Source organism: Histoplasma capsulatum, genomic scaffold (genome assembly GCF_000149585.1).
Source record: "Histoplasma capsulatum NAm1 scaffold_6 genomic scaffold, whole genome shotgun sequence".
Lineage (NCBI taxonomy): Eukaryota > Fungi > Ascomycota > Eurotiomycetes > Onygenales > Ajellomycetaceae > Histoplasma > Histoplasma mississippiense.
This window is the reverse complement of record NW_001813977.1, coordinates 1831311-1856024: the sequence shown is the minus strand read 5'-3', so window position 1 is coordinate 1856024 and position 24714 is coordinate 1831311. Positions and strand designations below refer to the sequence as shown.

Sequence of the window (24714 nt, the reverse complement as noted above, 5' to 3'; positions counted from 1 at the left end):
AATTGAGCTCTCGTCCCCTCTTCTCTCCATCAACGCTCTTCAAACGTACTGTGACCTCTTCTTCACAAAATTTAATGTATCGTATCCACTAATCCATCAACCAACATTTGATCCAGACCGAATCGACACATTGCTACTTGCTGCCATGGTATCAATGGGCGCCTCATACAGCACTATGGAAGCCCACCAATTGGCCGTCGGAATGCATGACTCGCTACGCAATCAGCTCTTTTCCCATCAATCATTCTCCCCACAGCCTGACCTTTGGGTCCTCCAGGCAATGATGTTGATCGATTGCTTTGGGAAACAACGAGCCGGCCTAAAACAGCGTGAGATGTCTCAGCTATTCCACTGTGTCCTCATCAAACTTATTCGGCGAAGCAATTGTCAACTCATTCGGACCTCTCCCGTAGCGGAACGGCCGGATAATCTTGAATCAGCATGGAGGCAGGCAATGGACCTAGAACAGAGGAAGCGGCTCGCCATGCTTTGCTTCATGTGGGACACTCAGCATGCGGTGCTCTTCTCACAATCTCTTTGCATGTCAGCATTTGAAATCAGAGCCTCCTTGCCATGTGACGAGGCTACGTGGGAGGCAAGGACTGCCGAAGAATGGTTCGAGTGCTCACACGCAGAGAAACCACATGGTGCTTTCCTACTCGTTCTGAAAGCATACATAACCCCCAACACCACCAACCGTCCACGATACCTCAATGCTCTGTCAAGGATCTTCCTCTTACACGGCCTGATGTCCATATCTTCCGACCTCAAACGCCGAGACCAAACCACCCTACGATCAGAAACACCAAACCTAGTAGGCGCCTGGAAGGCCCGCATCGGTCGCTCCTACGACTTGTGGAAAAACGACTTCGACGCAGATTGCATGGACATGAAATTAAACCGGACGTCCGACCCGCGAAAATTCGTCGGCCTCAAAACAGCAACCAACGTCATGTACCACGCTGCGCACATCACACTGAATGTCGAAGTGCTCGATTTACAGATATATGCAGGCGCACCACATATTCTCGGACGGTTGGTAACAGCCAGTGACTTTGACCGGTCCGAACGGGTCGTCACGCGCTGGCCGAACGAGGACCCGCACTCAGCAGCCAAGGCGACCAGGCATGCCTCGTACATCCTGCAGGATGCGATCATGAATCTTAACGACTGGGACGAGACGGATGTCTTCCATTACCCCTGGTGCCTGTATCTGGCGACACTGACGTGCTGGGCCTTCCATCTCCCGACGTCATCAAGCTCCCCTTGCTCTTCCTCGACAGCGTTGGTCAGACGGACGGAGATTAGCAATGATAATAACAGCGAGCAGCAGGGGCAACAACAGCCAATACAGCATCCGAGTCCCGCGCCGCGCATACCTGGCTCTATCTCCCTCAACCCCCGCAATGAAGTGGCCACCCTAGTAATCGCCATGACGACCTGTAACACGCTGGAGGATCTCTCCTCGTTGGCGGGCAAGTTCGACACGACGGGATTGACGTGCATCATGAGCCAGCAGCTGGCCAGTGTACGCTGGGCGGTGGTGCATGATGCAATGAAGGTTTTGGTGACTTTATCGAGCAGGTAGGGTGGCTGGAAGATTGAATTCTGGAGTTGTTAGTTGTCTTTTTCTGGACTTTTTCTTTTCATTCATTTGTTCTATTGCGTTGTATCCTCGAGAAAAAAAATGGCTTCGTTCATTATAATATAGGGCGGAGATCAATCGGGGATGGCGGGGGTGTTTTGTGTATTGATATATCCTTTGAAAGTTTTTTTTTCCTCTTTCCTTCTTTTTCTTTCTTGGTTTTGTATTTGTAGAGGTTTTGCACTTTTCTTTTCCCTATCATTGGATATACGACCTGGTTTCTGGGGCGAAACATATAATTCTGCAATAATGACGAAATTTTTGTCTCTGGCTTCTTTGTATTTAACAACAGCTGGCATCTGAGCGTGGTAGGATGGCGCGGTATTTATTATTTGTTCTTTATTACATTCCCATCAATTATGGGCGGATAAAGCGAAAGTTATTATGTAGACTTTTTATACTTATTATTACCTACCATCCATGGCATAAAATAGACATATTTCGTGTACCCCAACGATAGAGAGAGAGAGAGAGAGCTCAGTGCGTACTGTAGCTATATCGTTAACGATCGATCCATTTTATCAAATTTATCTATCACCAATGGAGCCAACATCACCCTCCCCGCCTTCCCATTCCCGCCTTCCGCTCCCCACCTATTCAACAGCAATACCGCGGGCCTGTGGGTGTCGCGATCTGCATGCACAGCCTGACCAGGGCTACATTGGGCACTGGCAGTTTGAGCCGCAGGTATCTTGGGAAGTAGTGGTAGGGAGACAGGCGGGCGCCGATGGCCACTGGGAGCGTCACCAAGGATGTTGACGTTGTCGGGGAGGGGTTAGTGGGGAGGGGGCAATTTTTGGGGAATGGGATGGGGGATTTTCTGCAAATTGTGTGGGCGGTCGAATGTGCAGTTTTAAAAAAGAGATAAAAGAGAAGGGAATGGGAATGGAGAAAAAAAAAAAAAAAAAAAAAAAAAAAAAACAACAATAACCAAAGAGCAGGATTGAAGGGGGAAGCAAAAGCTAAGCATGAATCTCCACGCCGTCGAAGCCGGCTTCTACCGTCCTCTTGACTGTCGTTGAGTATTTTACCACGAGCTCCTGGATCTCCTCAATGGTCTGGGGGTGCATCGGGGAGTTGTTGTCTAGGTCTAATGGATAGTGGACATGGCTGCTGCCTGTGTGTTGGGGGTGGGTCTGGAAGAATTTTTTTGTTTTTTTATTAGATCTTCTTTCTCTGCAGAATTTGTCTTCCTTTTCTCTATTTCAAAAGGCCACTTCTCTCTCCTATCCTGATATCGCCAGGTTATAGTACTGTACATATCGGCTGATGGGTGTAGTAGCTTCTGTCAATCGAAAGCCATGGTTCCCTGTGGATAATATTGCCCATTTAGACCATTAAGGATGTAGACATTCTTGAACTCTTTTGACAGCTCGATGCTCAATCCGGAGTGCACTGAGCTGGAGCGCGGCCTGAACAGCGCAGAATCTGTTAGGGGTGCGCAGGAGGCCACTGTTAAAGCATACTGTGTATGCATGATACGGTAGCGAAGCGGCAAGGGAGAAAGACGAAAATATTTTCCTTCTTCTTTTAGCTGTCCCTTTCTTTCTTCCGGGGGTGGGAATATGAAGGGAAGGAGAAAGAAAGCAACCTTGAGTCCAAGGTTGCGCAACGATCGTAGAACAGACAAAAACGCAAAGACATCATATCAACCAAGTCTTGATATTTTTTGTTGATCTGTTTCATTTTCCCTTTATTACCAGCAACCCCCTGCGCTGACCCAACTGGAAGCCAATCTTGATGCCTCTGCGCCTCAAAAATAAAGCTGCCCATTTGAAGTTACTGGACGAGCAATGTTGGAGGCCATACTACGCCTCTCTTCCTTTGTATCTTTGGCGCCTTGGGGGCTTGCTGGCAAGAAAACTGGCCATCATGACACCCGACAGCGCTCCATGAGCGGGTTTTGAGGCATGAATTAAATGGCTACCAATGCCAACGCTCCATTTTCGGCCGGACGAGAGCATTCAACCACGGGTGAAGCGGAAATGACTCCTTGTCAGAAACAGGGGCGGCAATGGTGGATAGGAACGTGATGAGAATGTCTGTTAAGATCCTGCCACCAAACAAGTGTTTGGAAGAGCAGTCATCTTTCCAGCAGAACAGCTCTTCACGTCCGATCCAATGCAGGTCCCTTTGAGGGCTGTTTTCGGTAGAAATTCTATCTCAAACGGTCAAGGCTTGCCCTAAGCCCTAGCCCCAAACCCTAACGAGCTCAGTTGGGACAACCCCCACCTTTGGACATACCCCGTATGGTACGATGCTGGACACAGCCCGTATCAAATACGTGGGTATAAGTGCGTATTGTTACCGACCACCCCACGTCTTGGCCAAACACCCGGGACAGGGGTGGGGGTGCGGGGAAGGAGTAGAGGGGTTTAGATTGACAATTAATTGCACGCCATAGGATGGTTAATTCCACCACCGCTAAAATACATCTGGCGTAGTGTATTTACGCAACTGCATAGGTATTTGAAAATAAGTTAAAGGCAAGATTCATGGTAGCTTCTGGGGCATTTCCCCCCTTTAGCTCAGTAGTAAGGCTGATGTTATATTTTAATCTTTGAGATTAGGATAGAGAAAATGATACAAACTTTAATATATCTGAAAACTGTTGTTAAAACTAAGAATGAGTCAACTGAATATTGAATAAGTGTATTTAGATTATTTCTTAGCTATCTAAATCATATGAATATTGATATATTTCAGTACTCGATAGAGATTTTTTTTTTATATATATATAAAGAGTTGGTACGTAGAATTGATATTCCCTACACGGGCCTGCTAGTACATTGGCTTATTAGACACGACAGATCTATATATAGGTAAGCAGGTTTACGAACTAAATATCGTGGGTGCTAACATAACCCCTATTAATCAATGTTGAGCTCTCTATATTTTCCTTTTCGCTCTTGTCGCTTTCTGATAGAGTAAAAGAGTAGGGTAAAAGCATGTATGTAAAAAGTACATTATGCATTGGTCGGTGCAGTACTCCGTACGTTCTCCGTAGATGTGAAGGCAAGTTAGAGTTTGATATCGTTGTGGATAGTTACAGATTTATTTAGTAACTTACGGTGGATACTTTCCAACTTTAGCGGTGGTGGAATTAAACCAGCCCGCAGTGTAATTATCACTCCGAATAGTTAACTACTTCCCGTTCTTATGATTGCGTCGGTTATACACATTTCTGGCGGCGGTGACAAAACCGTGCCGGTGCGCCCTGCTGGCCACATCTATCAGGGTCATGCTATGCTATTTTTATTGACACCATTCATGCACGTACATTACCAGAACTCCTTGCCCACTCTGCTTTTGTAGGCGTTGTTTGCGTCTCTCTTGATTTGTATATCATCCTCCATTCACAATGGGGCTTCCTGTATCAAACTCGGAGGTGGATTCCATCCCCGCCAATGCAGCACTGCGTGCAATTATCAAGTCCACATATACCAGTTCGGTTCTTCAGTTCTACCTGAATGGCCGCAGGGTTGAGCTTCAAAACCCTAATCCGCACTGGACTTTGTTGGACTTTATCAGGTCGCAGCGTGGTTTGAAAGGAACGAAGTTAGGATGTGGTGAGGGTGGTTGCGGCGCCTGCACCGTGGTGCTGCAGGTGAGAGACAGGAGCAACTCGAGGAGAATCAAGCACTTGTCTGTAAATGCTTGTCTGTATCCGCTCGTTGGGGGTGAGTTCGTGGCTTTTCTTGCATATTTTAATTCCTGCACCATTGACGGGGGAGGGGGTTACTTTTCTGTTTTCTTCGTCTTTTAGCTAACTAGAGGTTATCCTGTAGTCGTCGGGAAACATGTCATTACCGTTGAAGGGCTTGGGAGTGTTGACAAGCCTCACCCGTTACAGGAACGGATGGGTAAGCTTCATGGGTCACAGTAAGTCGTATCCTAACAATTCCGGCAGGAATTATGCTCTTTGGGACTAAATGTTCTGTTTGTCGCAGGTGTGGATTTTGTACACCAGGCATCGTCATGTCCCTATACTCCATTATCAGAAATGCCTATGACCCGGAAACCGGCAAATTCTCTCTATCTGATAACGACATTGAAATGAAAGGTCATCTGGATGGGAATTTGTGTCGTTGTACAGGCTACAAGCCTATTCTCCAAGCTGCTAAAACTTTCATTGTTGAGGACCTAAAAGGGCAGCTGGATGAAGTGAAGAATTCTATTCCAGTAGATGCTAACACGGAGAGCGAAAATGAGGCAGCGATGTATCTACAAGGGCAGTTTACCAACGCGCCCAAATCCTCCACTGGCTCATGCGGCAGATCCGGAGGATGTTGCCGCGATAAGATCAACAACGAATCCCGTCCATCGGATTCTTCGACATCAACGGGCTCCAATTCGGCAGAAGAACATAGTTCCCAGACCAGCCTTTCAGAAGAAATCACGCTTCAACCGTCCAAAAAAGCTCCCCAAGTTGAGCTTGCAGAGTATTCCCCTTCATCAGAGTTAATTTACCCACCTTCGCTGTCGAAGTTTGTCGATAACCCCGTATGCTACGGTGATAAAGAGAAAATATGGCTCCGACCGACGAATTTACAGCAATTAGTCGACATCATGGCTGCGTTCCCATCCGCGACTATTGTCAGCGGTGCAAGCGAAATCCAGGTTGAGATCCGATTTAAAGGCTCGGAATTTGCAGTTTCAGTCTTTGTTTCGGACATCGAAGAGCTTAACAAAATTTCAGTACCCACTGATCTGTCTACCTCGAGTGAACTTGTGATTGGTGGAAATGCACCTTTGACAGATATTGAAAATGTTTGCTATGGCCTATCGTCAAAGCTGGGTCAAAGAGGATCTGTGTTCGGGGCGATGGCTAAAGTTCTCAGATATTTCGCCGGGCGCCAGATTCGAAATGTGGCATCCCTAGCTGGAAATATTGCCACGGCGTCCCCAATATCAGACATGAATCCTGTTCTTTTGGCTATTAACGCGACTATAGTTTCTAGAACTGCTGAGAAGGAGCACTTGATTCCAATGGTAACGATGTTCCGTGGGTACAGGAAAACAGCGCTGCCGCAGGGAGGTATCATTACTCAGATTCGCATTCCTATCCCCCCGGCGGATGCACGCGAGGTCACAAAATCATACAAACAGGCCAAGCGAAAGGATGATGACATTGCTATTGTCACGGCAGGTTTCCGAGTTCGATTTGACGAACAAGATATCGTTAAGGATGTCTCATTGGCATATGGCGGGATGGCACCAATAACTGTTTTGGCAACTCAAACCATAAAGTACCTGATGGGAAAGAAATGGTCCGCGCCGGAAACTCTTGACGGTGCTCTTGAAACCTTAGCTGAGGAGTTCCCACTTGCCTATGACGTCCCAGGCAGTATGGCTACTTATCGAAGGACGCTGGCTTTGTCTCTTTTCGTCCGTTTTTGGAACGAAGTTATTGCGCATTTCGAGCTGGGAGAGGTGGACCAGAGCCTTGTTGAGGAAATACACCGAAAAATATCTACTGGGACAAGAGACAACTATAACCCGCACGAACAACGAATCGTTGGCAAGCAAATACCTCATCTTTCTGGTTTGAAACACGCTACAGGGGAGGCGGAATATGTCGACGACATGCCTCATCAAGATAATGAGCTATATGGAGCACTTGTCCTTTCGGAAAGAGCCCACGCAAAGATTGTGTCAGTGGACTGGACTCCGGCTCTTGCTCCAGGTTTAGCTGTAGGGTACGTGGACAAACAAAGCATCGACCCCGAAATGAACTTTTGGGGATCTATTGTTAAAGATGAACCTTTTTTTGCGCTCGACGAGGTTCACTCCCATGGCCAGCCAATTGGAATGGTATACGCAGAAACTTCCCTTAAAGCACAGGCCGCGGCACGGGCTGTTAAAGTCGTTTATGAGGACTTGCCAGCTATTTTGACCATTGATGAAGCCATCGAAGCGAAGAGCTTCTTCAAACATGGAAAGGAACTTCGAAAAGGGGCACCCCCTGAGAAAATGGCTGAGGTGTTTGCCAAATGTGACAGAATTTTCGAAGGAACTATTCGATGCGGTGGCCAGGAGCACTTCTACCTGGAGACGAATGCTGCCTTGGTTATCCCCCATTCTGAGGATGGCACAATGGATGTTTGGTCATCCACTCAAAATACGTGAGTGATGTTGCTCTGTAATGCATGATATTCTAGCCACTAACGGTTTCGTAGGATGGAGACACAGGAATTTGTCAGTCGTGTGATTGGAGTCCCTAGCAACCGTATCAATGCAAGAGTAAAACGGATGGGAGGAGCGTTTGGTGGCAAAGAGTCTCGAAGCGTCCAGCTAGCTGTTATTCTTGCAGTAGCCGCGAAGAAAGAACGACGACCAATGAGAGCCATGTTGAACCGCGACGAAGATATGATGACGACCGGACAGCGAAATCCCATTATGTGCCGCTGGAAGATTGGCGTCATGAATGATGGAAAACTTGTCGCCATTGATGCGGACTGCTACGCCAATGCTGGGTTCTCCTTGGATATGAGCGGAGCTGTCATGGACCGCTGTTGCACTCATCTTGACAACTGCTATTATTTCCCCAATGCACATATTCGTGCCTGGGTATGCAAAACCAACACAGTTACAAATACCGCTTTTAGAGGTTTTGGTGGACCGCAAGCCATGTTCATCGCCGAAAGTTTCATGTATGCCATCGCCGAGGGCCTGAATATCCCAATCGACGAGCTTCGCTGGAAGAACCTGTACGAGCAGGGTCAACGGACGCCCTTCCATCAATTGATCGATGAAGATTGGCATATTCCGATGCTGCTCGAGCAAGTCCGAAAGGAAGCGAAGTATGATGAGCGCAAGGCCCAAATCGCCAAGTACAATGCCCAAAACAAGTGGAAGAAGCGCGGCATTTGCCTTGTACCAACAAAATTCGGTCTCTCATTCGCGACAGCAATTCATCTGAACCAGGCTGGTGCATCCGTTAAAATATATGCGGATGGCTCGATCCTTCTCAGCCACGGGGGAACGGAAATGGGTCAGGGTCTGTATACCAAGATGTGCCAGGTCGCCGCTCAGGAACTAAACGCTCCCCTGGAATCCATTTACACCCAGGACACGGCAACATATCAAATCGCTAACGCTTCGCCTACGGCTGCCTCGTCTGGAAGTGACCTTAATGGTATGGCCGTGAAGAATGCATGTGATCAACTTAACGAGCGTCTCAAGCCGTACTGGGAAAAGTTCGGCAGGGATGCTCCGCTCTCGAAAATTGCACATGCAGCGTATAGAGATCGGGTGAATCTCGCAGCGACTGGATATTGGAAGATGCCCAAGATCGGTCATGTATGGGGCGATTATAATCCGGAAACTGTCAAGCCAATGTATTATTATTTTACCCAGGTATGCGCCACATCATATACCCTCCCCTCGTCACGAATGGTGAGTGACTGACTTCATTTTGTTATCTAGGGCGTTGCTTGCACTGAAGTTGAACTTGACGTCCTCACGGGAGATCATACCGTCCTCCGTACTGACATAAAGATGGACGTGGGCCGTTCAATCAATCCAGCTATTGATTACGGTCAGGTAGAAGGAGCCTTTGTTCAGGGGCAGGGTCTCTTCACCATCGAAGAATCTCTCTGGCACAGCAAGACCGGCCAGCTAGCCACACGTGGCCCTGGCACATATAAGATCCCTGGGTTTAGTGATATCCCACAGGAGTTCAATGTTAGTTTCTTGCAGGGGGTGTCGTGGAAACACCTTCGGTCTATCCAGAGTAGTAAGGGTGTTGGTGAGCCACCACTGTTTTTGGGCGCGACAGTCCTATTCGCACTGAGAGATGCGCTGCTCAGTGCTCGAGAGGATAATGGAGTGAAGGAGAAGCTGATACTGGATAGTCCGGCGACGGCGGAAAGGTTGAGGTTGGCAGTTGGAGATCGATTAGTGAAGATGGGGAATGTCGCGAAGGGGGAGGGGCAGAAGTCTTTTTTTGTTGCCATTTCTTAAGATATCTATCTCACGGTACGATCATATATTTTATTTCATTTCGTTGTGTTATTACATGTGGAAGGATTTTGTTCTTGTTTGATAGTTTTGGTTATGGAAAGTGGTCTCAGTGCAGAAATGAGGTTAAGGGATATACATCCAAATTGAGATACTGTAATCCGCCATTGGTGAACGCTTCTAAGGTTATGAACAAAGCTATAGCCCAGCCAGTCCTCAGCAACGTGGTCCACCTTGTGATGTTGGTATTATATTATAATTCTTGAAACCAGAGAAGTACTTACTAACGCTTCATCACAACTAGAAGCCGGATTGAAATTCGAACCAGGGTGAAAAAGTTAAGACGAAATGGGATATATGTATGTATATCCATATAGATGAAAATTCGCTTACAATCCAATTTCCTGGTCGATCAGAACTGTAAAAATAGCCCAAGAAAGCCAGATCGAGACACTGGTCCCTAATCCAACTGGGGGTAAGACCCTCCACTCCGCCAGAATACCGCCAGAATACCACATTATTCGCACGCTCTGAGCACCAAGCTCTTGCCGGGACTTCACCTTCTCCGCCACTACCAATATTAATGATTGCGACATCATCCTTTATACTGGAGCGATCAGCATTAGAACTGCTTCTGAAGCCAGGAATCAGTGAGCGTCTCGAAGGGCCGCCTATATGAATACTGAGCTTGGTTAGCAAGTTAGATTGCTAGGTATATCGGAAACACCCCGACACATTCTTCAATCCTTTCTTTTCAGGATATTTCTCTTGAGATGTTTCAAGCTATTTATTATTATCTGAAAACGCCTCTCTATCGTATGAACATCCTGTAGCGAGCCGAAATGGCTAGAAAAGCTGCGGATAAATTAGTAGAGAGTTGAATCAAAGCTCCCAATATCAATTTTATTCGCTCCACGGCTAGTACTCTAAAAATTCTCTCATACATATCGTGAGCCAGCGAATTCCCGCACATAGACAACCTCCCATACTAAAAGGCATATATGTGGTTCATGATGCTCGTGATATCCAAGGGGTGGATATCCACCGCAATGCTGCACCGTGACCCCTTTCTACTCTAGCCTAACTCAGGGGGAAAAGGCGCAAGAATGGGGCCACAAAACATAGATGATGCTGGGTCATCGCTAGAATATTACGATCGGAGAAGCTGCAGGTACTGCCGCATCCCAAACAAATTGGGGCCTGCCTTTCACCATTGTGGCATGGCTAGGATCAACCAGGTATCCAATGTCATTTACATGGAGACAAGCGTTGTCGTTTCGACCTGCCCCAATCAAGCGACCATTTTAGGGACCCAATCCGCTTCTCCTTCGGCCGGTAGTCTATGTGAGACCGGCGAAAGTCTATAATCAGAACCCGGCCCAGTTCATCATTCCATAACTTGTTGGCATTCCGTAAGTCATCGTGCAACGACTCCCAATATACGGATTTCCTTTTTCGGCCGAGAGATCTCACGGTACAGTGTTGAGCTGCGATTGGCATTCCTTAAATCCCCCCCGCCCCAGCCCATGAGCAGCATATGATATGACGGATCTCTCCGGCACCGTGGAGAAAGTATACTAATTCCAGGTTGATAGTTCCGAGGAACACAGGGACCGCCGAACCCTGTGCTTTCTGAAGAATTCGGTATATCTCTGCTTCACGTGAGACAAGTTTCCAAAGCCGGGATGTTGTCCCCTTTCCAACCACAGTGTAGCCGTATGTACGGAGTAGCACAAGTGATTTTGAATGGCGCACCATACGATCCGCATTCTCCGAACGGAGTACAATTATGATCTAAGTCATGATCGAGCTGCTGTTTCAATAGATGCACTAGCTTCCCTGCATCAATACGATGTCGATCGCCATTCTGCCCCTGTTGGTGAAGATGGACATTTGGGCAACGGCGATCCAATAGACCTTCTTTTTGCTGCAAACCCAATAAACAATCCTGCGTACAGAACTTTTCTGTGTGCTGACGGTATTCGCCACTTGAGGGGCTATTATTGTCTGCTGGATGCTCTGATGAGCGATTAGATAGAACTGCTCTATCCATGGGTAAACAGCCAGCTTGGGATCGGGTAGAGACTCGGCGGCCTTGCTGCGGAGGAGACTGCAATGGAGAAGATGGCAGATATTCAGAGGCTGTTTCCTCTGAACTTGCATATTCTGAGCCTGGAGGGACTTGCTTCAGCTCTTCATTGGGAATCGTTGAATGGATATAATCAAAACTTGTCTCCCAGAGATGTAGCTGAGATCTTGCCGCATTTCCGCCATGTTTGACTACGGATTTGGGAAGAAAAGCTCATCAGACAGAGACACAACACCCTGGAGATAGCTGTTTTTGGCCGGAGGAAAGCATCAGAGTCATCTGGATTCACATCCATATTTGGTTCAAAGAGATAGTAATAGAGTGTACTGGGATCATCATACGGAACATGAAGAATTAGGGCAAATCCATTGGTGATATAGGAGTATTCTAGTCCTTGTTGAATTATAATATGATACTCTTGAGCCAAAACTGCTCCAGTCAGCTGTTCTGCGTTGTACTTCAGCTTTTCGTTTGTATCAGGAGGTATCGTGGCCTGAACAACTTCTTCCCAAAACTTCATTGGCCGAAGACCTACTCGGAGGTTCTCAACAGAGAGCTTTATGTGGAGGCTTATACTCAACCGTGGTAAGCAAGGCACGAGTGGTGCTGTCCACTCGATGGATACAAAATTGGTCCGGCCTGGGATGCAGCGTACTGGACTCATCCATCGGCTCTGCATCATCATCTGGGTCTTCTAGGGTATTCGTATGGCTGTCGAACATGACCCCTTCGCCAAGCTGAAATCTCTTCTGAGCATCTGGTATTTTTTGCATAGCTCTGCTATGATATCATGGACATGGTCTTCGACCGCAACCCGTTCATAGATCTCTAGATCTCTTTCACTCCGCAACTGTCGACGGGAAAAACGCCGACTGATGCCATGCAGCTCGACAAGGGAGGCGAATAATTGAGGCGCTTCTCCTTCAGCTGGTTGCAGATAAGTGGATACAACATTGTAGATTTCTTGCTGTTGTGTAGGACAATCTGACCACAGACAAAGTTTTGTTGGGCAGTATTTCCCAGTGGGTGGTGGAATGTTCCCTTTAGTGGAGTGAGAGAGCGTTCCGACTTTTATTAGAGGCCGAGAGAGTACATCATGACAAGCCTTCATGAATTCCCAGAGAGTTGTAGGTTGATTGCGCGCCCTCTCCTGTCTCGCTTGGTCCTCTGCCTCCCTTTGGAGCTTCTCTGCCTCTCCCCGCAGCTCCTCTGCTGAGTGGAAGAGAGCTTTGTAATCTGGTAAACCGTTGTCAGTCATCGTAGTAAAGTAATATAGGTCCGAGAAACTTCCGCTAAGTCTGAAGGCGTACGATGGGCAATGCTGAAGGTGGAGTACCCCAAATCAAGAGATTTGTGCATGCATTTCTCACTCTGACGGAGGCCACGGCGCAGGATCCCCACGATGCTGACTTCCCACGCTCGCTCGACTTGCAACGAAAAGCTATCGGCAAAATTAATTTTCAGACCAAGGCAGACTCTGGACGGTTCTTATGCAAACTGCAAATGTAAATAGAAGCAGGAGATAGTTGTAATCACCAATCTGGGATGGCTGTGGACTCTTGTGCTAACCTCTTCTTCAAAGCTCGATCCCTGTCAACATGCCTAGCCTCTATGCACAACTCTTATTACTAGAAATGAGGGTGCTATGAAAGTAGTGATATATCTATCAGGCACGAGCCCAACTGCATATACATTCTTTCAAAACTTAGCAACATTTTTCTGGTTTAAAATCTTTTTGATTTTATTTTAGTATTTCTTGATTTTTTTTTCTTTGTTCACGGTTTAAATCTCTGAAGGAAAGGCTGTTGGCATACGAGAAAAATACGAAAGTTCAAGGACGTTATATTCAAGGATGAAAACTAGTTTAGGGAGCAAAGAGACACAAAATCCTGTCTAGTTATGCTCAAAATTTTGCAAAAGTGGGAAAATAAGTAAAAACAGCGTTACCAACCAACTCGTTCACCCTTTCAAGAAACCCCCATAATACTCATCTAACCACTTACCCGCCTTCCTCCCCAGATCTGACCCCGCTTCCCCATTCTGTCCAACACCTCCACACCTCCAAATACTCCCTACATAGCCATCCGGTCGAACATTGACAATCGCAACCTCATCTCCTGGCACATTACCCAGCCACTTCTCCGTGCAGCCGCCACCAGGAATGACATCATCAAGATAGAAAGTCCACCGGCTCGCCTGTAACAACGCGGGCAGCGAGGAAATTTCCGCATCGCATTTCGCCGTCCGCGTCACAAGCGCGTACGTGAATAGTTTGGACACGGGCGTGTATCTGTCTAACTGAGCGAATTCATCCAGCGGGCCGACGGAGGGTGGATTAGCAGCGTAGGATTTGTTAGCACGCATGCTGGCGCGCGAGAGGAAGGATGTCGGTGATTGGATGTAGTTGCACAGACTTTCCAAGAACGCTGTGCCTGCCTGCAGGCTCGGGGTGAACATGTAGATGCGGAACTGGCTGAGGAGTGGGATGTCGAGCTCGATGTCGACGGGGTTTGCGTCGATGAAGCGGGTGACTCGTGCGGGCGTTAGGAGGGCGCCGGGCTTCAGGGTGTTGATGGATGAGCCTGGCAGCTGTGGCGCGGAGCTCACCTGGTTGAGGATGTTGGGCGCATATTCTGCTCCGACACCGGAAATGAAGCGGATGTTCTCGTCGAAGTTGCGCGTCAGGGCCTCGTCGCCTTCGCTGAATGCCTTGACGTGTCCGACATCGAAATCGATGAGGTCTTGGGCGATTTTCTTCCTTTCCGCCTCGTATGTGGCAAGGAGGGAGCGGGGGGCTAGGTCTCGTGCTACCAGGTTGAGCTTCCATGCAAGATTGAAGCTGTCGTGCATGCTAGTGTTGGCGCCTTGGGCCGCAAGGGCAGAATGACAGTGGCCGGCCTAGTTGGGTATGTTAGTACAGTGGAAGGTAATGACGTATCGGGGACAGAGGAATTTACATCTCCAGCGATAAAGATCTGTAGTTCTGCATCTGCGAAGTGATTGGCAACTCGCTGGCTGACGACGTAATTACCAAACCATTCTATTTTCTTGGAGTTAGCTTTTGATCTTTGGGTTGCTGGGGACCGAAAACCTAACCAATGCTCTTCCATTCCAAAGTATACGGTGCCATCGCTTGCCTGGCTCTGCTGATGACATATTCTGGCGTGGCAAGAGATTTATCCATCCGATTACCCTCTGTCGAGCTGAGCTCGACATACAGGCGGGTCATATTCCGCTCCCTTGGAATCCAGAGAATGGAACCAGCATGATGTGTACGGACAGCAACTTTGCTCCACAGGTCTGGAAAATCCGTGTTAATGACACCTAATTGACACCATTTTCGGTTAGAAGAAAGACAATAAAAGGAGTTATTCACGGATATCAGACAGGTCACATACCGTCCAACACTCCCCAAGACGCATTGGTCATTTCGCCAATCAGCTTGGCTTCGGGTATGAAGGGTCTAACTTTCGAATGTGCACCGTCACATCCTATGAGGTAATCTGCCTCCATAGTCTTGGGTGCCTTGGTCGTGGCGTCTTCATAGATAACATGCATTTTCCCGTCTGCAGCTGATCTTGAACATTCGATGAACGGACTGCTGCGCGAAACAAAAACGCCGCGCTGCTCTATGTCTTGGATCAGAACATCCTCTACCATCCCCTGATGCGCCAGAAGGACAAATGGATTTGACGCCCCGACATGGTCTGGGTAATGGCTCTGACGACTAGTCCGGTGAAGAGGCTTGTCCACCGTAGATTCCTAGGGGAAATGTTAAGAAATGAAATGTCCCTTGGTTTCTTGGAGGGTGTCGAAGCTATATGAAACCTACCCAGAAAGATATATCGTAGACTTTCACTCCTTTTCTCAGAAGGTCATCAGCAAGTCTAAGCTGCTTGAAAGTCTCGATGGTTTTTGGTTGCATTCCATCAGCCTTGCCCGTCGATGTTTTGTCTGGCCTGTCATCCAATATAGTAGTTTTGATTCCATATCGGACTAGGTTTGATCTGTCTTCCTCCCGTCAGTGTCAAGACCGTGAATAATCTAGACCTCCAACGGTATAAAAAGTTGAAGAGAGGGTGGCCTAAAACGAATGATAAATTTTCACATACGCAAGCATCAGTCCTGACGGACCTGCACCCACAACTGCTACCGTTGTGGTTGGTGGCGGCGTGTGCAGGCCGCCATGATCGTCCATGAATCCTACACCATCAGCGCTGGGTCCCATCTTGAGTTTTCTTGGGGGAGTTACTGAATGCGCTCTTTTCATGATAGAAGAACGCAAGCAACTGGTCGGAATATATTCAAGCGAATAATCCTCCAGAGATGATCACGCCACATGCTATACTATTGGGTTTCAGCACTCCAACTTGCCTCAACAGGAACGAAGGTCATGGTCTCCCCACTTCCAGTTTGCCGTTGTCCGGGAAGATTGCAGTGAATCACTGCAATTGCCAGCAGCTGTTCCGTAAATTCGGGTCCACGATCCACGACAGCAGTGGCGGTTGGCGCTAAGAGGCGCCGGAAGCAGGGAACGATTTAGTTAAACCCTTTCGTTGTCACGAAGCTAAATCTAATCTAAGAAACCACCCCCATTTTTGGATACGGCAATACCAGGCCATTACTCGGTCATAGCCGTAACGATATGCAGCGGTATCATTACATACCATACGCGGCTAACAGTAACATGATCCTTCGGGTTCACGCTGCCTCGGCAATTTCGCCCATCTCGTATCGTATCTTTGGAGTAGATATGGAAATATGAGTTCCCGCACGCGCTCGAGATTGGGACGGGTATCCCAGTGCTGGAGCTCAGATGAATCTGGTCCTCATAGCATGGGTTATGGGGCCCTGATGCCAAACTTGAAATAAATCAGACTACAGGAAACTAGTGGCAGTCAAGACACAATGGGTGCTCTGGAACCGTGGCAGGAGATCGTTACGCAAAAAAGGCGGCTCAGGGATGCAGCATTGAAGCCCTATCTCGTCGAAGATATTCACCTAAGGTCCGAGAGAGTGGCCAATGTTGCAGATAGATCTCGCATTGAACCTCAGGCTGCTCAGGCCATCACTGAAATCGACAGCATTGAGAAACTGCATGAATCCATTTGCCGGGGAGAATTCACTGCTGAGGATGTCACGCTGGCATACATCAAAAGGTTCGGCTTGCTCTTCTTATCCGAAGCCCATCGCGCTTAACTTTTACGTTAAAGAGGGATGTGTTATCATTCTCTTCCGTATTTCATCTCTGACTCGGACTCACAGAGCAACGGTCGCACATCAACTGGTTAGTACCTGCGATGGTATATCACATTTGGAATTAGCTGCCGTCGCTGATAGAAATTCTCCCAACGAGCCGGGGAATATCGTATGCATGTAGACGAATGCTCTCACCGAAATAGTATTCGAAGAGGCACTAGAGCAAGCCAGGGAACTCGACAGATCATTCAGAACAACAGGGAAAGTCAAGGGACCGCTTCATGGAGTACCCGTCACGTTAAAGGACCAGTTTAACATCAAAGGTGTCGATACGACACTGGGATACGTAGGGCGTTCATTCTGCCCAGCGGCAGAAGATGCCGTTCTGGTGCAGATTCTGAAAAGCCTGGGAGCTATCATCATCGCAAAGACAAATCTAAGCCAGAGTATCATGGTATGTATGTGCTGTTAATAATAATGTTGATTTGCTATCAAACCAGAGTCCTGCTTTTAACACAAGGCTCTAGTGGTGCGAAACTGAAAACCCCCTTTTCGGCCTTACGGTGAATCCACGCAACTCTAAATTTACCTCTGGAGGCTCGACGGGAGGAGAGAATGCGTTACTGGCCCTCCATGGCTCAATTCTAGGAATAGGAACGGATATTGGCGGCAGTATTCGCATTCCTCAGAACATGGTAGGCTTATATGGGCTGAAGCCGAGTGTAAGTTCATCGATTCATACTCACCACCTAGCCCACCGCCTATATCTGCGTACTAACAACTCATAATTAACCAGAGCGGCCGCTTTCCCTACTATGGCGTCCCCGTCTCGACGGAGGGTCAAGAACACGTCCCATCCTCCGTAGGCCCCATGACACGCGATCTCCCCTCGATAATATACGTTACCAAACACCTCGCCAACTCGCAGCCATGGACGCTCGACCCACGCTGCGCCCCCTTCCCCTGGCGCAACGAGATATTTACCGAAATCCAGTCCCGCCCTCTCGTAATCGGCCTCATCATCGACGACGGCGTCGTAAAAGTCCACCCACCAATCCAGCGCGCTCTGCACGAACTATCCGCCAAACTCCAAGCCGCTGGCCACGAAGTCATCCCCTGGAACACAGACGGTCACCAAGAATGCGTCGATATTATGGACGCATATTACACCGTGGACGGCGGCGAAGATATCCGCAACGACGTCATGGCCGCAGGCGAGCCGTTCCTCCCGCACGTCGAGAAGCTCGTGAACAAGGGCAAGGCAATCTCCGTCTACCAGTACTGGCAGCTGAACAGGCGCAAGGTCGCGGTGCAGAAGGGGTATTTGGATAAATGGAACCGGACACGTGCGCCCTCGTCGAATCGGACGGTGGATGTACTGCTTACGCCGACCATGCCGCATGTTGTTGTGCCGCATCGTTGTTGTCGCTGGGTTGGGTATACGAAAGTGTGGAACTTTTTGGATTACACGGCGCTGACTTTTCCTGCTGGCGAGGTTTGCAAGGAGAAGGACAAACTTCCCGTGACCCCTTATGAGCCGCGGAACGAGCTTGATGAGTGGAATTGGAGATTGTATAATGTTGACTCGATGGCGGGATATCCAGTTAATCTGCAGATTGTGGGGAAGAAATTGGAGGAGGAGAAGGTCTTGGGTGCTGCGGTGGTGATTGAAAAGGTTTTGCGGGGGTTGTAGAGTTGACTTTTGACTATGTATTAGACTATGCTAAGGGAAGGGGATGGATGTGAGTTAGGAGTTGGAAGAGCCTGTTTCATCGTAGAGTGGCTATATGGAGAAATTAGAAAGAAAGCAAAGCAATTAAAAGCAAAACAGCAAACCAGGCTGAAGAATAAGTCTTCAATCATCCGTGGTCTAGCCATAACTTCTACCTGAATCCATACGCATGTCATCTTTCCCTTTTGCTACCACTTCGTGACGCCGCCATCCACGCAAATATCTTGCCCGGTCATATATGAACTAGCATCACTTGCCAGGAACACACAAGCACCTCTAATATCATCAGGCTCCGCTAACCGATGGTTCATGATGTCGGTCTTCCATTTTTCAGTGAGATGAGAGAACTATCAAAAATACGTTAGATCCAGCATATGCTGATTGAGGAAACGATCCGTTGAATCGACTTACTGCCGCTGTCATCTCTGTCCGAACATATCCAGGAGATACCGAGTTAACTCTGATACCCTGCGTGAGTAGTAAGCAGTTAAACGAAATCAGTTCCCATTGTCCCAAAATCGAGCATAAAAGAGAAGGGGGAAAAGAAAGAAAATAAAAAGGAAAAGGGGAGGATTACATACATAAGGCACCAACTCCTTCGCAATAGCCGGACACATAGCCTTTACCGCACCCTTGCTCCCACAGTACGCTGAGCTATTCTGATCTTTAATCGCCATGTAGCTCGCAATGCTCGCCACCAGCACGATACTGCCGCACTTGGTCCCGTTGGCAATCATCTGCTTCGCCGCCAACTGCGCCGTGAAGAACAGCCCCATGACATTTGTGTCCAGCAGCTCCCTGTGCGCTTCGTACGTGTATTCTAGGAACGGCAGATGTCTGTTTATGCCCGCGCAGGGCACGCAGATGTCCAGCTTGTTGTCGAAGTCTGCGCTGAACTGGGCGAAGCCGGCTTCTAAGGACTCTTTGGAGCTGACATCGACTCTGTGTTTTAGTTGAAATTGGCAAGACGGGATGTGAATTCTCGTTAGTTATTCCGGTTTGTTCATTTGACTTTTTTTTTTTTTTTTTGGACATCATTGGGGGAATTAGTAGATTTCCAATGGTTTTTTAGGGATATGTCTCACTTGTAGAACGCAGTTTTGACGCCATAGTTACTGGCGATACTATGGAAGCCTTCGGTCTGATCTATTATGTCGAAGACAGCAACGTCTGCTCCAGCTTCCGCGAGGCCCTCAGCAAAGGACAGCCCGCAGCCTCGTGCACCACCTGTTACCAGAGCCGTGCGACCTTTAAGGGAGAACTGGATGAATTATTTTGAATTACATTAGTTAGGCATGGTAGTGTCTTTGCGGATGAGGTGGACACGGCCGGTGAAGGGGAGAATTCAAGAAGTTGGTGGGCTCTTACTCTAGACATAATTGAGGTGGTTGAAGCAGAAAGGGCAGCGGGAAAAAACAGCGATTGTATAAGATTAAGGTGCAAACAGGCGTGGTTTTTGTTGTCTGTTGTCCAGCACAGTGATAACTACTAAGTTAATTACTAGTATCTAGAAGCATTCAAAGACCGGGAAGCTAGCTCTCGTCGCGCCGTCATCAAATACTATGTCCAGCAAGTCTCACAGGAGGCTTCATCCCTTCCGCAATGCAATCCCTGGTGCTACGGAGGAGGAGCTGCAACGGATAAGGAATTGTAGGAATTGTCCATCGACATCTCGCAGTATGCCGTGGACGTAACTATTTGACAAATGATGTACCGATTGCGGGACGTTTCAGCCATCGAACCATACCCCCACTTCTCGACCGTTTCAATCCCAAGCCCTGGTCAATTATCGTCGCCGCAGAAGGCCTCAGTGTTCCCCTTCCTCTTGAAACTGATCCTCAAACAGCGACATCTGGATGGCCCGCTAGGGGTGTATTCAAAGTGTGCTGTTTGTTCCAAGAGTTGGCACAGAGTGATTGGTTTTTGCAGCCAAGGATTCTTTCTACTAATACTGCGTGATAAGGATCTTATATCTAGCTCTGGGTTCATCCTTGAAGGAAATTATACATTCGTTTGCGTCAAACATATCTACAGTACCACGTGTATCTCCTACGAACCAGCGTGATGGGTAAAAAGCGAGTTCTCGTGGGCTACGGCGTTGACATCGATGCTGTCGCTGGCTGGCTTGGATCGTACGGCGGTGAAGATAGCACAAATGATATCAGTCGAGGTAAAACCAGAGAGATTACTTCCAACAGCCCCATTCCACCATTTGCATGTTGGCTACGTCCTTCTTCTAACAAATCTTCCCAGGCCTCTGGGCGGGCACAATCGGCGTCCGCCGTCTCCTGAAACTCTTCGACAAATATAATATCAAAGCCACCTGGTTCATCCCGGGACACTCCTTGGAAACATTCCCAGAAGAATGCGCCATGGTGCGCGATGCGGGACATGAAATCGGTCTCCACGGCTATTCCCACGAGAACCCGTCTGACATGACACCGGCACAGCAACGCGACGTCCTCGACAAGACCTACCGCCTCCTCACAGACTTTTGCGGCAAACCACCCAGGGGAACAGTTGCGCCCTGGTGGGAGACGAGCGCTGAAGGCACCGACCTGCTGCTCCGCTACGGCATTGAATATGACCATTCGATGGCGCATCATGATTGCCAGATGTACTGGCTGCGGACGGGAGACACATGGACAAAGATTGATTATACGAAGAAGGCAAAGGACTGGATGAAGCCGTTGGTAAAGGGCCAGGAGACGGGACTTGTGGAGATCCCGGGGAGCTGGTATATTGACGATTTGCCGCCGATGATGTTTATCAAAAACTCACCGAATAGTCATGGATGGACGAATCCGAGGGATATAGAGGATATTTGGAAGGTGGATTTCTCTTGCTTCCCCCTCCCCCCCTTCCGGTTCAGCACCGGTGGGGGAAATCTTGATCAGTATCTAACGCCTTGTTTGTGCAGGACCATTTCGACTATTTCTACCGTGAATACGATGAGTTCATCTTCCCTATGACAATTCACCCTGATGTCTCTGGACGGCCACATGTACTGCTCATGCATGAACGGTAATGTTTATTTTTATTTCATTTTATTTTTATGTTCCTCTCCCTGCTGGACGCTGACTACATGCATTTTTCCACAGCATTATCGAGCACATTAACAAGCACGAGGGGGTGGAATGGGTGACATTCGAACAAATGGCGGACGATTTCAAGAGCAAAAATCCCGCCCCAGCAGGAGCAAAGATGCCAGCGCCAAGAGGGGAGATTCTCAAGACGCCACCGTTGAATTGACCCTCCGCACAAAACAAACATACATAACTTGGACTGCGCTTGGAGCGATAGCGGTCTATCTTAGCAGAGTGTGATTAGTTAAGCAAGTCCGTAGATTAGTTTTTCTATTTTCTATTTATTCTATAGTGTTTTTTTGTTGTCCGGCTATCCTACTACTTCCTCCATTAACTTCCCCGCACCAGCAGCGACGTCATACAAGTTCAAGCTTAATTAGAGTTCGATTTTGCGGGGTTGGTATTCGGGTGTAAATTACATACAGACACCCCCACACCCCATTCTTGGACCTGTGCGTATCGGCGGCCGTATGCATGCAAACGCATTGCCAAAAGTGTAAGCTATGCACGTATGTATCGTATCGTATTGTATGATATTTGAGCGGGTCAACCTCCACTCTCTCATTGCCTGTCCGGGCTTGTTCATGGGCGAGCAGAACACCTGCATTAATTACCACGGATCATTGCCCGCACAGTTGTGGCTTGTCGCGATATAGCCACGGCGGGCTGTGAGCTGGCAAATCGAACAAGCTTGCCCAAAGGTTGGCGCGCGCGATCTTTGCGGAAGGCTTACGGAGTAGTTAGGGAAAAAAAAGCTGACAAGAGGAAGCAAAAGAGGGTTTTTGCTTTAAGATATTATCTTCCCTTAAGCGGCTTTAGGAGCTACAGTTTTGCCAAAGCAACGAATATAAAACTCTACTTGCCCTGTCAGCCTGTTTTGCTTGTCGTTGGAGGCCACAGGTATCGTGGCAAGTGTTTTTTTTTTTTTTTTTTTTTGTTTTTAAATTGGGGAATCTCACCCCTCCGATTACTGGTTTGTCGGATCTTCAGAAACGGATGATAGGAATAACGTGATATACTTGATTCGAACAGGAGTTTTTGAAAAAACATCTTTTCCAGGACCTGTAGCGCTCTAGCTCCGTGCAATCATGTCTCCCATACCTATCAAACATGTGCAACACCGCGAGGAATCCTGTAAACTAAAGGTTCGTTATCCCAACTCCCTCCTATCCTTCCCTCCCCTCGTTTTTCAACCCTCCAAGAAACCAAACAATATCGCCTTCTAACAAAAACCCGCTCAGGTCGTTATCGTCGGTGCCGGCCTCGGTGGCCTCGGTGCCGCCATCGCATGCCTCCTCGCCGGCCACAGCGTCAAAGTTCTCGAATCCGCCCACGAGATCGGCGAGGTGGGCGCCGGCATCCAAGTGCTTCCCAACAGCTCCCGCGTCCTGACCTCCTGGGGCCTGTCGGAGAGGCTATTTAAATACGCCACATGGCCGCGCCAGTGCAACTTCCGCCACTGGAAGGGTGAAATCATCTCCTCGATGAACTTCCACGAATCCCAGTCCCGGTTCCCTGGGACATGGTACGGCGATTTCCACCGCGCGTCGCTGCACAAGTGCCTCATGGAGCGGGCGATTGAGCTCGGCGGCGTGCTGCAGTGCAATTCCAAGGTCGTGGATGTAGTTGTGAGTGCGGATGGGACGACGGTGACGGCCGTTATGGAGGATGGGCGGAGGGAGGAGGGGGATTTGCTGATCGGTGCTGACGGGGTGTTTAGTCGGCTGTCAGAGATCCTGCTGGGGAGACCGAATCCGCCGATCAAGACGGGGGATTTGGCGTATCGGTTGCTACTATCGACGGAGGAGATGATGAAGGATCCGGAGCTGAGACCGTTTGTGGAGGAGCCGCAGGTCAATTATTGGTTGGGCCCCGACGCGCATGCCGGTAAGTCATGGCCCTTATGATTTGTATTGGCTTTAATGAGAATATATGATGGTGACTTTGCGGATAGTGAACTATGTCCTGCGAGGGGGTGAGCTCTTCAACATGGTTCTCCTAGTACCGGACGATATTCCCGACGACGGCGCTTCAACGGTAGAAGGCAACGTGGAAGAGATGTGTGCAGCATTCAAAGGCTGGGATCCAAGGTGCGTCAAAAGTTGCTTGCCGGAGATCTTCTCCTAAAAATTTTCCTCCTCATCATCCTAACTCGTAAACGCTATAGAATCGAGAAACTCCTTAAGCTTTGCAAATCCGTCTACAAATGGCGCCTCTGCTACCGCCTGGGTGAACATGACTGGTCTCATCCATCGGGCTCATGGACTCTGCTCGGGGACGCAGTGCACGCCACTCTCCCTTATCTTGCATCTGGGTAAATATGAGTTACTAATAGCACCTTATTCCCGAACAAAAACCACACACACACCTATATATAACCTAGAATATCCCTAACACTAATCCACCCCCCACAGCGCCGGCATGTCCTTCGAAGACGGCTGCGTTCTAGGAGAATGCTTATCCCGCCTCCCCAACTCGCCCAACATCGACAAAAAGTCCCCCGTCTTCCTCGCGCAAAAACGCCATGCGCTAGCGGTGTACGAAACGTGTCGCAAGTCGCGGACGCAGATGATCGTCTCACGCAGCAACTTGCAGCAGTATTTGTATCACCTGCACGACGGGCCGGAGCAGGAGGAGCGGGATCGCAGGATGCGCATGCAGCCCACCGAGGAAGGGGAGGCGTTGGCGTGGAGAGATCCTGGGCTCGCGCCGAAATTGTTGGGGTATGAATGTGAGAAGGATGTAAGTTCCTTTTTTTACCCTACAAACACAACGGAGATGTCCAATTCTGAGCCGGTGGCCCACTCTAACAAATCAAATTAAAATAGGTCGAAAAGCACTGGAACGTCGTATCCGTCCCATTGTCCAACGCGAAAACTCAAAGGTCCGAGGAGTCGCGTCTTTTGAAGTGATAGGAATTCGATGGGATGCTACATGTAAGGGGAAAGCGACCATCGGAGTGTGTATGTCAGAGAGAGGCCGGGGGCTTGTTCGGGACGAT

General features: G+C 48.5%; 7 protein-coding genes across 7 annotated transcripts; 5 read left to right on the top strand and 2 right to left on the bottom strand.

The window, feature by feature from the left end:
* Positions 1–154: 154 nt before the first annotated feature.
* On the top strand, positions 155–1588 carry HCAG_06868 (predicted protein; the record flags this gene model as incomplete). The annotated part of the gene is made up of 1 exon (XM_001539213.1): positions 155–1588. The coding sequence occupies one exon, from the start codon at positions 155–157 to the stop codon at positions 1586–1588; it is 1434 nt and encodes a 477-aa protein (XP_001539263.1).
* Positions 1589–5006: 3418 nt separating this feature from the next.
* HCAG_06867 (xanthine dehydrogenase) lies at positions 5007–10141 on the top strand (the record flags this gene model as incomplete). Its single annotated transcript, XM_001539212.1, has 7 exons — positions 5007–5325; positions 5434–5527; positions 5596–7770; positions 7825–9004; positions 9074–9331; positions 9936–9966; positions 10038–10141. 7 exons carry the CDS (start codon positions 5007–5009, stop codon positions 10139–10141), a joined length of 4161 nt encoding a protein of 1386 aa, XP_001539262.1.
* Positions 10142–13560: 3419 nt separating this feature from the next.
* Positions 13561–15924, bottom strand: HCAG_06866 (conserved hypothetical protein; the record flags this gene model as incomplete). Its single annotated transcript, XM_001539211.1, has 7 exons — positions 13561–13589; positions 13700–14594; positions 14654–14736; positions 14793–15020; positions 15095–15458; positions 15529–15655; positions 15809–15924. 7 exons carry the CDS (start codon positions 15922–15924, stop codon positions 13561–13563), a joined length of 1842 nt encoding a protein of 613 aa, XP_001539261.1.
* A 680-nt stretch (positions 15925–16604) lies between these two features.
* On the top strand, positions 16605–18588 carry HCAG_06865 (conserved hypothetical protein; the record flags this gene model as incomplete). Its single annotated transcript, XM_001539210.1, has 5 exons — positions 16605–16855; positions 16910–16983; positions 17099–17349; positions 17423–17617; positions 17692–18588. 5 exons carry the CDS (start codon positions 16605–16607, stop codon positions 18586–18588), a joined length of 1668 nt encoding a protein of 555 aa, XP_001539260.1.
* A 271-nt stretch (positions 18589–18859) lies between these two features.
* Positions 18860–20004, bottom strand: HCAG_06864 (predicted protein; the record flags this gene model as incomplete). The annotated part of the gene is made up of 5 exons (XM_001539209.1): positions 18860–18922; positions 19039–19095; positions 19209–19557; positions 19713–19888; positions 19996–20004. The coding sequence occupies 5 exons, from the start codon at positions 20002–20004 to the stop codon at positions 18860–18862; spliced, it is 654 nt and encodes a 217-aa protein (XP_001539259.1).
* Positions 20005–20691: 687 nt separating this feature from the next.
* On the top strand, positions 20692–21879 carry HCAG_06863 (Arp2/3 complex subunit Arc16; the record flags this gene model as incomplete). Its single annotated transcript, XM_001539208.1, has 4 exons — positions 20692–20797; positions 20881–21458; positions 21548–21651; positions 21729–21879. The coding sequence occupies 4 exons, from the start codon at positions 20692–20694 to the stop codon at positions 21877–21879; spliced, it is 939 nt and encodes a 312-aa protein (XP_001539258.1).
* A 922-nt stretch (positions 21880–22801) lies between these two features.
* HCAG_06862 (conserved hypothetical protein) lies at positions 22802–24625 on the top strand (the record flags this gene model as incomplete). The annotated part of the gene is made up of 6 exons (XM_001539207.1): positions 22802–22858; positions 22955–23600; positions 23668–23803; positions 23881–24027; positions 24128–24455; positions 24542–24625. 6 exons carry the CDS (start codon positions 22802–22804, stop codon positions 24623–24625), a joined length of 1398 nt encoding a protein of 465 aa, XP_001539257.1.
* Positions 24626–24714: the final 89 nt, after the last annotated feature.